This window comes from Boleophthalmus pectinirostris, unplaced genomic scaffold, assembly GCF_026225935.1.
Source record: "Boleophthalmus pectinirostris isolate CB_2022bp ecotype Guang Dong unplaced genomic scaffold, ASM2622593v1 HiC_scaffold_18, whole genome shotgun sequence".
Classification (NCBI taxonomy): domain Eukaryota; kingdom Metazoa; phylum Chordata; class Actinopteri; order Gobiiformes; family Gobiidae; genus Boleophthalmus; species Boleophthalmus pectinirostris.
In genome coordinates this window covers 36,021,854-36,036,295 of record NW_026571133.1, presented here as the reverse complement: position 1 = coordinate 36,036,295, position 14,442 = coordinate 36,021,854, and the positions used below count along the sequence as shown (strand labels likewise).

The following is a 14,442-nucleotide window of genomic DNA, read 5'->3' as shown; positions in this document are numbered from 1 at the left end:
TGTATTCTACCTGAAAGCTGCTCTGCACTAATATAGTTTTCTTGAATGTACTGGAGAATAAGCTTCATTTCAAACTGCCCAACACCCTCTAGAATGTCATGCATGATATCAACAGCAAAATTGTTGGCTGTGTTAAAATACTGCAGTGAATTCAACAAACAACTGCGTTTCACACCAAATACATGAGACAGTGTAGAGTCTGAGTCAGCAGTTTGACAATGCTGTGCATGTAACTCAACAGTTCTTAATATTACTTCAGGATTGTCTTCACAGAATACAGTTTGGAATTTTTCTTTTTCAAGAAGACAGAAGCGACAGCAATAGCGAGCCCCAAATGACTCCACAAAGCCAAAAATACTATGCAAGCCAAGATTGTCTCCTGTTACTTGAACTATTGTTCCATAAACAACATGATCAGACCTGGGAACTTTAAGACCCTCATTCTCAAGAATTTTAAGATCACCGACAAGAGGCTCAAGTATAGCGTTAAAACCATACCGCTTGACATCTTGGGCATGAAAAAAGAGCACACAAGTAAATATTTGATAGTGAAGAATTATAAACCGGTGGGAAATTCCTCAATGTAAAATAAATGGCACCCAATTTGTGAATCCCCTTTTTGGAGCCTAGAGGATTTGCAGTTTTAAAAATCATCATAAAACAACTGAATCTGCAAAGCATCTATCTTCTGAGAGAAGAGAAGATTTTCTTTCAGATAGGTGGCATCCATTATGTCCGAATATGTGCCTTCATTTTCATTATGTGGACTGTTTAAAATTACGGCCAGATTAGGGTTTAGATAAACAGTTTTTAGGGTTTCCAAAATTGGGATGTATGCAAATTTATCAGTAACAACAACTTGCTCATAGGTACCAGTAGATTTGTTTCTTCTACTATCAAATCGTGTGCCAAGAACCTTTTCAACTGGGTCAACAATTTTCCATTTCATTTCTCAGCAAAATGTTTTACTCGTTTACTTTCTGAATTTATGGGTGTAAATGGATTCTCAAGCATATGAAAGGACTGCTCAATTTTGTTCATAATTTCTGTATCCTGTGAAGACAAACACTGTAAAGCTGCATTTTTAGCCTGAATGTGGATCTCAGTAAAAGCTTCCTCCATGCAAGAAACAAAACCATTCAGGGTTGACTGACTTAAACCAGCTGCCTTAAGCTGTGCAACTGCAGAGGCGCATATATCTAGAGTGCTCTTGTTAGAAGGTTGAAGCTCATCTGAAGTTCTCTCTTCCATGTAACCCATGTGTGTCTCACTTTGACAACTGCCACCAACATCTGGGACACAACATCAGCCAATTCAGTAGCTGTTGCACTATGGTCACTGTGCTTGGCATTTAAGTGCTTTCTAAACCCAGAGAAGGAACCAAACACACGACCACATCCAGTCTCAACACATCTAAGACGGAGGGTTTTTCCTGGAAGAAACCCATGGAACAGTTTGATATGCCTAACAAGCAAATTTGAACTCTGGAACTCAGCTCGGCAAACACTGCACTTCATAGAAACACTAATAATGAAGTAACCTTGCTCTTATTTCTGCAATACGGGGTCTCTCCCTCACCTTGCCAACATCAATATTGTAAATTGTGGTCTGAATGAATGTGTACATGTTGTACAACATGGTGTGGTATGATGTGCCAAACACAAAATGTGCCTTAAACAACTCATCAAAAGAACTTAAAGAGGAGTTAGACATACAGGGGATGGCAGTCTTGTCCAGGATAATGAAGTACTGGCTGATCCTGTTCCTTTGGGTGCCAACAGCAAGGAGATAAGGCTGAGTGCTAGAAGTGATGGTGTCGAGATGTTCTTCGATACTTGTGCCACTCTGAAAAACATGTAAAAGATGTTTAGTTTTTAAAAATAACAGCATAAACTTGTTCTTATGACAGACAAAAAATTTAGGCAACTTTGCACTGGTTAACATGGTCAGAAACTTTTTTTTTCCAGTGATGAGCAAGAAACTATGCACACCTTCTTGAAGACCACAAGATGTTTTTCTGCTTGAGATGCTGACATCTTCCCCGGTTTCTTACGGCCTTGAGCAGTGGGTGGAACAAGATGCAGAAGCAACAAAATAGAAGCAAAGTCACTATCCCAGCCTTTGAAAAGAAAAAAAGAAAAACACAACACACATTGTTTTACTTAAAAACTGATGTTATGTTTTGAACTGAATTTTAATTCTTAGAGGTCATTTGCATGTTAAAGAATTTGAAAGGTTAGTTAATAACTTACCAAAGTCAGCACCATCAGCATCATCCTCCTGAGGATCTGCAGCCAATAGGAGGTCATTTAGCTCTGTGGTGGAGGGAAGCTTTCTGCACTGCTTGATTATCTTCTCCTTGAACATTGTTGGCCATTTCTCCAGAAACTTGCCAGATACATCCTCACCAAACATCAGAACAAAATCTTGTTCAATCTGTATTAAGAGAGAATGGATTGATGAATTTGCAGCTGATTGTGCCTTTTGATTTACTATGAACCTTAAATTCATCAGATCAGATTTATTTTATCAGTAAAAAAGGGATAAATATATGTATTTAGGTTTTAAATCATTGCAATATGAGTAGACCTATTCTACAAAATTATTAACTAATCAAATATGCACGTAATATCTGATGTCTAGACATAGCCTCAATTCCAATACTCATAATTGATAATTACCAATCCTTTGACGTCTTTGAATCGAGGGAAGTGTGACAGTATGTTGCTTGACAACTGGGGGTCCAGGACCATGCTTCGACGATGAGCAAACGTTTGCTTCATTTTTCTTCTTCACTGTGTTTTCATCAGAGGAGTGTTTCATCAGGGACATGGCTTCTCGACATTCTTCTTCACTCATTGGTGGCTCTGGAAGATACTGGGACTCCCGCCTGGCTGTTGGTCCTCCCAACAGTTCGTCACCGCTCATTCCTTCAGTGGAGGAGGCTAGAATGCACAAATAATCAAAAATAACTGCAGGACAAAACAGCCCTCAAAATGTACAATATTTTGTCTTGATGTATTTTAAAAACTTACCTTCAATTGATTTTCTTTCTTGGGCATTGCATCTTTGAATGTATTTAAGCCTCCAAGCCAAGTAGCCACTGTCACTTTTACCATCATAATAATGCTCCTGGATGTAACAATAATAATAATAAAAATAATAATAATAATTAAAAAAAAAGATTTTTAGTGAATACAAGATAGATTAGAAATTACTAATTCACTGAAATATACTACTCACGTGTCCATTTTCTGAGAAGGGGTCCCAGAGATGGGGGAACAAGCTCACAATTCCTCTGGCATATTTTTCTTTCACTCGTCTGGGTGGAGATGTACTGCAAAATTAGAACGATAAATTACCATTTCTGTACATTAAAAGCTGCAGATAAATAAAAACATACCCATTTTTCTCTGTCATATGACAGCAAAAGAATGTTCACCATTTTTTTTCGGGTGTCATCTGCCAAAGACTTAGTTCGATTGTACTCCATTATTACCCTTTCTCCCCCAGGCTTTTTGGAAAGAATGTCTTTCACCAACTATATAAAAAGAAAAATGAAATAGGTATTAAAACCAAGCAATTCAAAATATACAGTATTCAAGCTGTACACCTTCACTTAAGTCATACATGCTTAGCCTCGTCATCCAGCCGCTGACGCTTCGAAGCAGGACTAACAGGAAGTATGATTGTGTCCTGGGAGTCACCACTGCTGGGTGAAGAAGCACAAGGCCCAGGAGAAGAGAAACTCTCAACATTCCCTTTGTAAAAAGAAAAGTAAAACAAACATTAAAAACATACTGTGTTCTGAGACCATCAGTGAGTTAAGAAAAACAATTAAAGTAAAGAGTGGCCAAGTCATGTTTAACAAACAATACAAACCAGTATCATATGTGATGGTCAGAACACCAGTTTGAGGATCCTTTACCACATCCTCAAAAACATCCTCATCAAGCTCAGTTCCAGAACTGTCAAGGACACGTACACCTTCTGTCACAGCTGGAACACCAAACTTGGTAAATGCTAATAAGAAATAAACAGTATGAACAATGTTTGACATTTCAAACTTAAAGCCATGTTTCATTTGCAAAATTATTCTCAGAGTTCATTATATTTACTGCTATCAAACATTGAATTAAAACTAAAAATAATGCTGTTCTTTTCAGTGTAATTTGTTGCTGTAATACCAGCAGCACCACATCTGACAGTTAAGATTAGTACTGTTCTGATATTTAAACAGTTTATATTAGTTACCAGTTACAAGTTGAAAATGTGGTCATTATACTATATTACTTACCTGCATCCAGAAATGCTGTCAGATTCGGCTCAGGAACTCGAACAAATTTTTGGACGTTGGCTATTTTAACTTTCAGCAGCATTTTTCCTGAAAAAAGACAGAACATGTTTATAATGCCAAGACACTCTTCACTGTATTATGAAATCCATACAGTTCAACCGTTATTTTGTGCACACTTACACCAATGCTGCCGTGCTCGGGCACGAATGTGGGAGATTTTGTTGCCTGCACGTTCACCTGCACAAATAAAAACACGGCACCGGTACAGTGACGTCACCACACAGAGCTGTTTACATGACGAGCTGATGTCCTAACGCTCCAGCGGCGAAAATACGTACAAGAGGACACAAATAGTGGCGCCGATACGAGTCCTGTTGTGATACGCTCCTCCGTGACTCAATGGCAACACGGAGCCGCGCTCGCAACAGGGCTTCACATCCTCAGTCCTATTTATGGTGTGCGCGGATCCGTCGGTCGTTTTGGAAAGGAGTTAAAACACTTTCTCCAGTCGGGTTCACCTCCACGCATAGCCCTGACCGGGCTCGTACACTAAAGTCGTGCGTGTGCACGGAAACAAGGTAACGTGCCGTACTTTAGTTCACTTCCCCAAACAGAGCCAAAATGGAAATGTTCCGCGCCTGGATATGGATCGTTTGCACTCACATTAGACACATTTATGGTGCTTGGCTTTCCGTGCTCAGGCACGATTCGACTGGGTTTATTATGAGCACATCCTTAAGAAAACTCCGGTTTACATAGTCCTTTGTCACCGACTATTTCATGGTCCGCCTCAGCTACGCTCCCTATCATAGTCCAGATTCAATCAAATAGTACACATGAACTACTTAATGCTAAAACAACGCAAAAAACCCTTCAGATTATAGTTCTTAGTCGCGCACATTACTTGCTAAGTGTAGCAAAGACATTTGCAGACTGTGACCATGATATAGACGGAGACGGGGCGTTAACGTAGCATCGTTTGGCTCCGTCTAATTCCTGGTCACTGTCCGTATTTAAATGAATTGAACGGAGAATAAAATCTTACTTTTGGTAGCAATACTTGAAAGTTACTACTACTTCGATGTAGATTCTTAGAATATAATTATCCATTTAGAACCATTTTCAAACTGCATATCTGGCAATTCGTTTCAAATTGAGTGTCCGTTTTTTCTCCCCCGAAACTAGCTAGCCAGCCCGCCCGTTCGCACCTCGCGCGGGCTCGATATAACCGCTTAGTATGTCATAAACATCACAAGGTAGACAAATAAATATGCTATACCCAGCCATTCTAGCACATTTATACTTGAAATGTAGCTGAAATTGCCAAACTACTACTTACTTGAGACTTGTAGCGGCCACTGGTCGAAGTGAAGCGAGGAGGGAAAAATGGCGGACTCGAAAAAGTTTGAGAGGAGTTTGAGGGGGCGGAGCTTCTCAGTGCAATTATGACACTGAAGGACTTACACTGTGTTTTTACAAGGACGCTAGAGGGAGTATCACTCAATTTTTTGTAATATATACTCTTAAAGAGTAAAAAAAACTTTTACTATGGATTTTTTACACTGGAAAATTTACTGTGTGGGTTTTAAAAGGTTTAGGGCGTTTCATCGGTCTGTATAACGTTATAAAAGTCGAGACTGCTTTTCAGGAAGGAAATGCTCATTGTTTATTTTGAATTATTACATTATTATTACATTTTATAAAGTAGTTTCTTGTTTTATATTTAATAAAGTTAAATAAAATAATAAGCACTGTATGAAGTTGACTCATTATTTAAAAGAAACAGCAGATGTTCACAAAGATACAAGAAGTTTGGAGATTTAAAGGTACATTGTGTAACTTTTCTGATGAAGGGTCCATCTAGAACACAGGTGTCAAACATATGGCCCGGGGGCCAGATCCGGCCCTCCAAGTCCTTTAATCTGGCCCTCGGCTTATTTTCTACTAAAATATTTGAATTATATTTTCTATTAAAATCTTGTTAATTTTCTGTGGTGTTTATCACAGCAGCGTCTCCAGTGTCTCTGTACGTGGCCCCTCCCACCAGAGCAGCACAAATGAAGACTTGTCTCTTTCCAAACGCTCTTAAAGGACGATCGTTTTGACTGTTGACCGTGACACCCTCATCAACAAAATGTCCAACATGAGAAAAGTGGAGCCGAGTGCAGAATTTTACAACAAAAATGGACTTATTCCTATTTACATACAAGTTCATATTAAAACTTTGTGTTGAAATTGTATTTTTTCTTAAAGTTTCAGGTTGTTCATAATATTATAATATTTTGTAAAAGAAAGAGTTTATCAATTAAAAAAGATTTCTGTAATAGATTTGTGTTTCTCTGCACAAATATTTGAACTTATTGTTATTTTTGGGGTTTATATGTCATGAGTTTTCTGATCCGGACACTTTGGGATCAAAGTCGGTTGGATACAACCCTCGGACCAAAATGAGTTTGACACCCCTGATCTAGAATGTTCCACAGTATGGTATTAAATCTTTTTATCTTCATGGAGACCACACCAGACCAAGTTCCAGGTCAAATCTGTGGAGAGGCGACCCCGCTCACAGTCAGAAAGTTTTTTTCTATGTATTTTTGAGTTGTAATACCACCTGTAAGGCAAGTTTATTTGTACAGCACAATTCGTACACAAAGTAATTCAAAGTGCTTTACAGAATAAGAAATACATCGCCGTGTAATCCATTTATTTCAACAAAGTAACTGTAATTCAATTACCACTCACTGAAACAGTAACTGTAACTGAATACAGTTACTCATAATTTGTCCTCTGATTATGTAACTCCAGTACATGTAATCTGTTACTCCACAACACTGATTTTTACCCTTTTTACAGTCCCAGTTTTGAGTCGTGTGTCCCCTGTCCCTGCAGATTTGTCCCAGTTTTATACAAGAAATGTCAGATTTTTGACCAATCTGATCCCTGCCAACACTAAAAAGAGGCATACATTGACATTTGTTTAGGTAAAATACAGAAAAGTTGCTTAAAAACGACCAAAACACAAAGAAAATGTGACTATACCGACTCACGTGTTCGTCATGAATGGGCCAAGTGTATAAAAATTTTCTTTAATCACACACTCGTTTCACAATTTTATTATTACCAACCACCACAAACTGGAGGAGTCCCAGTTTTTGATTTGAAATCTAGTCACCCTAATGTTGTTACCTCGTCAAAAACAGACCTGGAGTTGTGTTTTGTTTCATTCACACATGTTTCAGTAAACATTTATTTAGGGTGAGGGGTGACTTAGGGCTGGGTGTCGTGAAATTACTGGTACGATACATACCTCGATACATAAGCCATGGTACGATACATATCCCGATACAGTGAGCTTTCGATCAATCAATTCGATATGATTCAATTAAAAAATAAAGGTTAAATTATGTCTGTGATACTAAAAGTCTTTGTTAAACCACTTCCTGTGCAGAGTTTTTATGAAACATGCTCATAAAACAAAAAATGTCAAATGTGTCGCATAAATGAGTTTCCTTCCTCTGAACAAGCAACAAAACTGTAGCTGTAACAAAATAATTAAAGGTTGTATGGAGGATTTTTTTTGTTTGTTTCAAACTGTCAGTGAAAGATTAAAATACCATTACAGAGACGCAGCAGCTTTGTAATTATGATGACCAAAAAAAAAAAGAACGAAAATCTATCAACTGTGGACGTGTTGAGGCCAGATAAACATCAGCCAATAGAAAACGAGGCTCCCTCATTTTCTATTGGCTGTTAGGTTGTCAATCAAACTCTCTAGTATAACTGACTCGTCGGAGCGCAGGGATTACGTGGTTTACGCAGCGGTTCTTAGAGGCATTTTCGAACTGTCGCTTCCTCGCAGTTCGCGACTACATTTTGGGGTGAACGATTACAAATATGCCGCTGACGCGGCCCACGGGCAATGCCACCGTGCCATGTCAGCGGGCACCAGTCACTGACATGTGAGTGTGAGTGTGTGTTTGGAAAGGGGAGAGCGCTTCGCGCTCTGTTGCGTGTGCTTCGCACACGCCTTCCCGCAGTGCTTCGCACTGCTGAACAGTAACAATAGGCCCTACGCCACCCATGGCGCTCGGGCCTAATAATAATAAGAAGAAAAACCAGAACAATTACAATATAGGGCCACCTATGGTGGCACATATATATATCATTGGAAAGGGCTCGCGTCCAGTAACGCACCCGTGCGGTCCATTGTCAATGACGAGCGCGTTGCGCTCGTCATTGACCTCTTCGATTACTCACATACCCAATGCACGTTTTTGGCGTTTACGAGAGTTAACGATTACAATTATGCCGCTGACGTGGCACTGGGCAATGCCAGTCTGTACTATTGGATGCCATGAGTGTCAGTATTGAGTGGCAATGAGTGTTTGATAAGGGGAGAGCGCTTCGCGCTCTGTTTTCGCGGGCGCACTTGACATGGTGCACTTCGTGCACCATGTCAAGTGCGCCCTACGTTTTGGGGTGAACGATTACAAATATGCCGCTGACGCGGCCCACGGGCAATGCCACCGTGCCATGTCAGCGGGCACCAGTCACTGACATGAGTGTGAGTGTGTTTGGAAAGGGGAGAGCGCTTCGCGCTCTGTTTTCGCGGGCGCACTTGACATGGTGCACTTCGTGCACCATGTCAAGTGCGCCCTACGTTTTGGGGTGAACGATTACAATTATGCCGCTGACGCGGCCCATGGGCAATGCCACCGTGCCATGTCAGCGGGCACCAGTCACTGACATGTGAGTGTGAGTGTGTGTTTGGAAAGGGGAGAGCGCTTCGCGCTCTGTTGCGTGTGCTTCGCACACGCCTTCCCGCAGTGCTTCGCACTGCTGAACAGTAACAATAGGCCCTACGCCACCCATGGCGCTCGGGCCTAATAATGATAATAATAATAATTTAAGTTAAAACAGATATCCTATCCTGAAGCTCACAGGAAGCCAGTGCAGAGACTTCAGTACTGGGGTGATATGCTCTCACTTTCTGGTCCTTGTCAGCAGTCGTGCTGCAGAGTTTTGAAGGAGCTGCAATGGAGCTGTAGATTTCTTTGGAACACCAGAAAGGAGAGCATTGCAGTAATCAAGTTTTCCTTTTCCACGCTTTTATTGAAGAGTCTGNTGATTTGTTTTTATTATGATTTTAATGTATTTCTTATTCTGTAAAGCACTTTGAATTTACTTTGTGTACGAATTGTGCTGTACAAATAAACTTGCCTTGTCTTACAAGGTGGTATTACAACTCAAAAATACATAGAAAAAACTTTCTGACTGTGAGCGGGGTCGCCTCTCCACAGATCTGACCTGGAACTTGGTCTGGTGTGGTCTCCATGAAGATAAAAAGATTTAATACCATACTGTGGAACATTCTAGATGGACCCTTCATCAGAAAAGTTACACAATGTACCTTTAAATCTCCAAACTGCTTATATCTTACATCTGCCGTTTCTTTTAAATAATGAGTCAACTTCATACAGTGCTTATTATTTTATTTAACTTAACATTAACATTAACATTTCCTTCCTGAAAAGCAGTCTCGACTTTTATAACGTTATACAGACCGATGAAACGCCCTAAACCTTTTAAAACCCACAGAATATTTCAGCTGGTTCCTCAGTCGTCTTCGTCCTCGTCCTCCTCTTCCTCGTCTTCTTCTTTGGCCGCCTCCTGCTCCTCCAGCGCGTCCTTCAGGTCCTGCTCTTCCTCTACGCTGGGGTCCCCGTCCTCTGTGATCTCGGGGCCGCTCGGGTACTCCCTCTGCGGCGGGGGAGGCACGGGCGGGCTGTACCCCTCCCCCGTGTACTTCAGCCCCCAGCCGATGTAAACGTTCTCAAACTTTCTACAGGGAGAAACAGAAGATGGTTTGGTTTAAGACACAAGAGAACTACGAGGAATTTGAGCACTGGTTCCATTTCCCGTTTCATGTATAGTTTACCAATCTAGTTTATTTTGAATTGCATATTTTCTATTCACCTGCTGATCTTCTACTACAACACTGGAATTTCCCCCATTTTCACAACTCAAATTGATCTATTTTCTTAAAAACTCGTTATCCTGACCTGATGTAATCCTCATTTGTCCATGTTACTTAACAGCCCATGATCAGAGCTGGGACCAGATCGTTGTTTTGCGAGTCTAGTCAGTGTTTGACCTCAAGTCCAAGTCAAGTCCCAAGTCAAATACAGGCAAGTCCAAGTCGAGTCTTGAATCATTGGCCCATAAGTCCAAATCAAGTCCAAGTCGTCTGCTTTGAGCTTCAAGTCATGTCATAGCTTAGATTTTTGTAATTTTAGATGAATTTTAAACTAAACTATTAAACTGGTTATTTATATATGAGTATTTATATAAGAGTTGCAGAAATGTACTTTTTTTTTTTCTTTTTAAATGGCTTGACAAGATCTTAGTGTGAATCGTTACGCTCGGACTTAGTGTTGCAGTCAAGAGCGCACTAATCGAGACCAAGACCAGTCCGAGACCACAGGGACCCGAGACCAGGACAAGACCAAGACTTTTAAAGGTTGAGACCGAGACCACAACCCATCGAGACCAAATCGAAACCATCTTTGTAGTTTTGGATATTTTTTTTGTATTTTAGAGTTATTTTGGCACATTTATATCAGTGTTTTTATGACTCTGTCTCCATTTTTATCACTTGTCGCGTCCAAGCGCCTTCCAGACCGAGACAAGACCGAGCCTAAACGCCTTCAAGACCGAGACAAGACCGAGTCCAAACGCCTTCAAGACCGAGACAAGACCGAGCCTAAACGCCTTCAAGATCGAGACAAGACCGAGTCCAAACGCCTTCAAGACCGAGACAAGACCGAGTCCAAACGCCTTCAAGACGACAAGACCGAGTCCAAGCCTTCAAGACGAGTCCAAGCGCCTTCAAGACAAGACCAAGAGCCTTCAAGACAAGACCGAGCCTAAACGCCTCAAGACCGAGACAAGACTCGCCTTCAAGACCGACAAGACCGAGTCCAAACGCCTTCAAGACCGAGTCAGACAAGACCGAGTCCAAGCCTTCAAGACCTCAAGACCTCAAGACCGAGTCCAAGACCGAGTCCAAGTTCAAGACCGAGTCCAAGACCTTCAAGACCGAGAGTCCAAGTGCCTTCAAGACCTCCAAGACCAAGACAAGACCGAGTCCAAGCCTTCAAGACCGAGTCCAAGACAAGAAAGCCTTCAAGACCGAGACAAGACCCAAGCCTTCAAGACGACCAAGACAAACGCCTTCAAGACCGAGTCCAAGAGTCCAAGCCTTCAAGACTGAGTCCAAGAGACCGAGTCCAAACGCCTTCAAGATTGAGACAAGACCGAGTCCAAGTGCCTTCAAGACTGAGTCCAAGCGCCTTCAAGATCGAGTCCAAGTGCCTTCAAGACCGAGTCCAAGACAAGACCGAGTCCAAACGCCTTCAAGACCGAGTCCAAGTGCCTTCATGACCGCCCCTTCAAGCCTGAGACAAGACCGAGTCCGAACGCCTCCAAGACCGAGACAAGACCGAGTCCAAACACTGCCGAGTCCGAGACGAGACCAAGAATGCAAAAAGTGTCGAGGCTGGTATCGAGACCAAGACCGGTCTTGAGTACTACAACACTAGTCAGAATAAAAAGAGTAAAGATTTAAAAGAGCTAAATAACATTTTTTTTGGCGTGTGTCTGCACTGAAATGGAAGGATCATGTTCTGTGTAGTTCCCTTTGTTTTACTGCATTGCACTGTAAATACTGCAGTAAATTTGAGTATCACTGTACTTCAGTTTCATCCAAAGTAACAAACAGAAGAGTATTTTCCTAAAAGTATTTTCTAAAAAACTTTATATTTTATTTTTTAGGAGAAGCATCGACTCTTCTCAAGTCACAGGTTTTAAGTCCAAGTCCCAAGTCACTGACCTTCAAGTCCAAGTCCAGTCCCAAGTCTTAGTCTATTTCATCAAGTCTCAAAAATAGTCCTAAAAAGAGTGACTCAAGTCTGACTCGAGTCCAAATCTCCATCTCTGCTTTTTATTCTAATTGTCTCTTTCTGTGGCACAAATGGAGTAAAATATAGGATTAAAAGTAAAAGTTGCGTTCACATTGTAGATCTTGATGAACCTTTGTAAATATTGAATCTTATTATTATTTTTTAGGAATTGTCTCCACAAAATTGCCTTATTAAAGTAAAGGCTATACCGATACAAAATTCAAAATAACCTAACTGTGATAAATGCTGCAGCCCCAAAGCTAAGAAAAACATAAAAAAATAAATAAAATCTTACTTTCCGGTGGCGTAGGCATAAGCTCCGGGCCACAGGTTGGAGCGGACAAAAGCCACGGCGTGTTCTGGAGTCAAACTGGACGACATCTTCAGAGTCCAGGGAGGAGTGTTGAACAGTTCTACGAAACAGAGAAGAGTTTTTTTGTTTGTTTATTTTGTATCTCCGTCCAAAATCTAAACTCTGCAGGTGTTGACAGTCACATCCAAGATAAAAATATATTGTTAATGGGCAGATTTTGTTAGGACAATATTGTAGTGCCACTGTAAAAATGTTTAATTATATCAACATTTAAAGGTGCACTGTGTAACTTTTTGGTTTGAGGTCTGTCACATTCTTGTTTCAGCTAAAATTTGGAATCAAAATAATTCAAACATGTTTTATCAGGGTTAAAAAATTCAGTGGCATTTTAAATTCATAATCTAATGGAACAAATTATCTTCCATAGGGACGCCTCTCCACAGATCTGACCTGTAACTTGGTCTGGGTTTAAGAGAATAGATAATAATACTTAACACTTGTAACACTTGTATGGCGCTTTTCATGACACTCAAAGACGTTTAAGATAGAAAGCTTTGATGCCAAACTGTGAAACATCTCCAGAAAAATGCACATTTAAAGGTTGTATGGAGGATTTTTTTTTTGTTTGTTTCAAATTGTCATTGAAAGTTTAAAATACCATTACAGAGACGCAGCGGCCTTGTAATCATGATGACCAAAAAAAAAAAAAAAAAAGAATGAAAATCTATCAACTGTGGATGTAGTGAGGCCGGATAAACATCAGCCAATAGAAAACGAGGCTACCTCATTTTCTATTGGCTGTTAGGTCGTCAATCAAACTCCCTACGTTTATGCAGAGGTTCTTAGGCTGCGTTCAGACTGCAGCCTGAAGTGACCCAAATCTGATTTTTTGGCTTCTGTGTTCCTGTATCTGATCTTTTAATGACAGTCTGAACGACACAGATCCGATTTTTTCAAACGCGACCCAGGACACTTGGATATGTGCTCCTGAAACCGATACATATCTGATCTTTTGACATGTGACTTCAGTGTGAACGGCCAAAGCGCATTCATCCACCTACACGTTATCAACAAGACACAAACGTCACTATTCTGCGCTGAAGTCGGCGAAAATTGTTAATGAACTCCGTGTCACTGAAGTGAAGCACATCACCACTCACCACTCTTGGCTCCGTCTCCACATCCACACGTTCCTTTCAACAGACACTGCCCCACAAAACACCACGACCAAAAACCTCGTCCTTCTCCTTCTCAATCTCCTCCTTAAAACAAGTAAGTTGTTCATGTTCTGGCTCCGGTACGAGAGGAACTTTAAAATCTCTCAACTAAAAAGTTGGACAACTTCCGTAAACACAGAGCACGCTCGCTGCAGTTGACGTCGTCGTGTCTCCAGTGCACATACGGGACACTTTTGGGCCGTTTAACATTCACACAGGAGACACATACAAATCACATTTAATTGGAAATGTGAACGACCTCGAAAAAACATCAGATTTCACAAAAAATCGGAATTGAGCGTTAAGCCCTGCAGTCTGAACGTATGTCTTAGAGGCTTTTTCAAACTGTCACTTCCTCGCAATTTGCAAAGCTTGTTGCGATGGTGGACAAGAATCCACGACCAGTTCGCCCCAAAAGAAAATCCGTTTTTGAGATCGCTGAAAGAACAAGAGAAGGGGAAAAGGAGCGAAACCAAACTGACGTGATTCTTGGAGATTCCTTCCAGCGATGGCGCGAATGAAGCAGACGAAGGGTCTAAAAACTGACGCGTCGATCACTAAATTATTTCTAGACAGGAAACTTCAACAGTAATTCTGAACGAGCACTGGCTGTAAACAAATGTAATTTCTAGAGTAAAGAGGCAGGAGGAGATG

General features: G+C 40.9%; 2 protein-coding genes and 1 long non-coding RNA gene across 3 annotated transcripts; all 3 read right to left on the bottom strand.

The window, feature by feature from the left end:
- Positions 1–1,199: 1,199 nt before the first annotated feature.
- Positions 1,200–2,753, bottom strand: LOC129408875 (uncharacterized). Its single transcript, XM_055153200.1, has 5 exons — positions 2,682–2,753; positions 2,253–2,436; positions 1,992–2,119; positions 1,579–1,845; positions 1,200–1,292 (listed from the first exon to the last, which is right to left on the bottom strand). The coding sequence occupies exons 1-5, from the start codon at positions 2,751–2,753 to the stop codon at positions 1,200–1,202; spliced, it is 744 nt and encodes a 247-aa protein (XP_055009175.1).
- A 134-nt stretch (positions 2,754–2,887) lies between these two features.
- Positions 2,888–3,312, bottom strand: LOC129408891 (uncharacterized). The gene is made up of 3 exons (XR_008632134.1): positions 3,244–3,312; positions 3,036–3,132; positions 2,888–2,945 (listed from the first exon to the last, which is right to left on the bottom strand). It is a non-coding gene; the product is annotated as an uncharacterized LOC129408891 (long non-coding RNA).
- A 6,564-nt stretch (positions 3,313–9,876) lies between these two features.
- LOC129409045 (radial spoke head protein 6 homolog A-like) lies at positions 9,877–13,831 on the bottom strand. Its single transcript, XM_055154206.1, has 3 exons — positions 13,732–13,831; positions 12,554–12,671; positions 9,877–10,139 (listed from the first exon to the last, which is right to left on the bottom strand). The coding sequence occupies exons 2-3, from the start codon at positions 12,637–12,639 to the stop codon at positions 9,914–9,916; spliced, it is 312 nt and encodes a 103-aa protein (XP_055010181.1). The 5' UTR covers positions 12,640–12,671; positions 13,732–13,831; the 3' UTR covers positions 9,877–9,913.
- Positions 13,832–14,442: the final 611 nt, after the last annotated feature.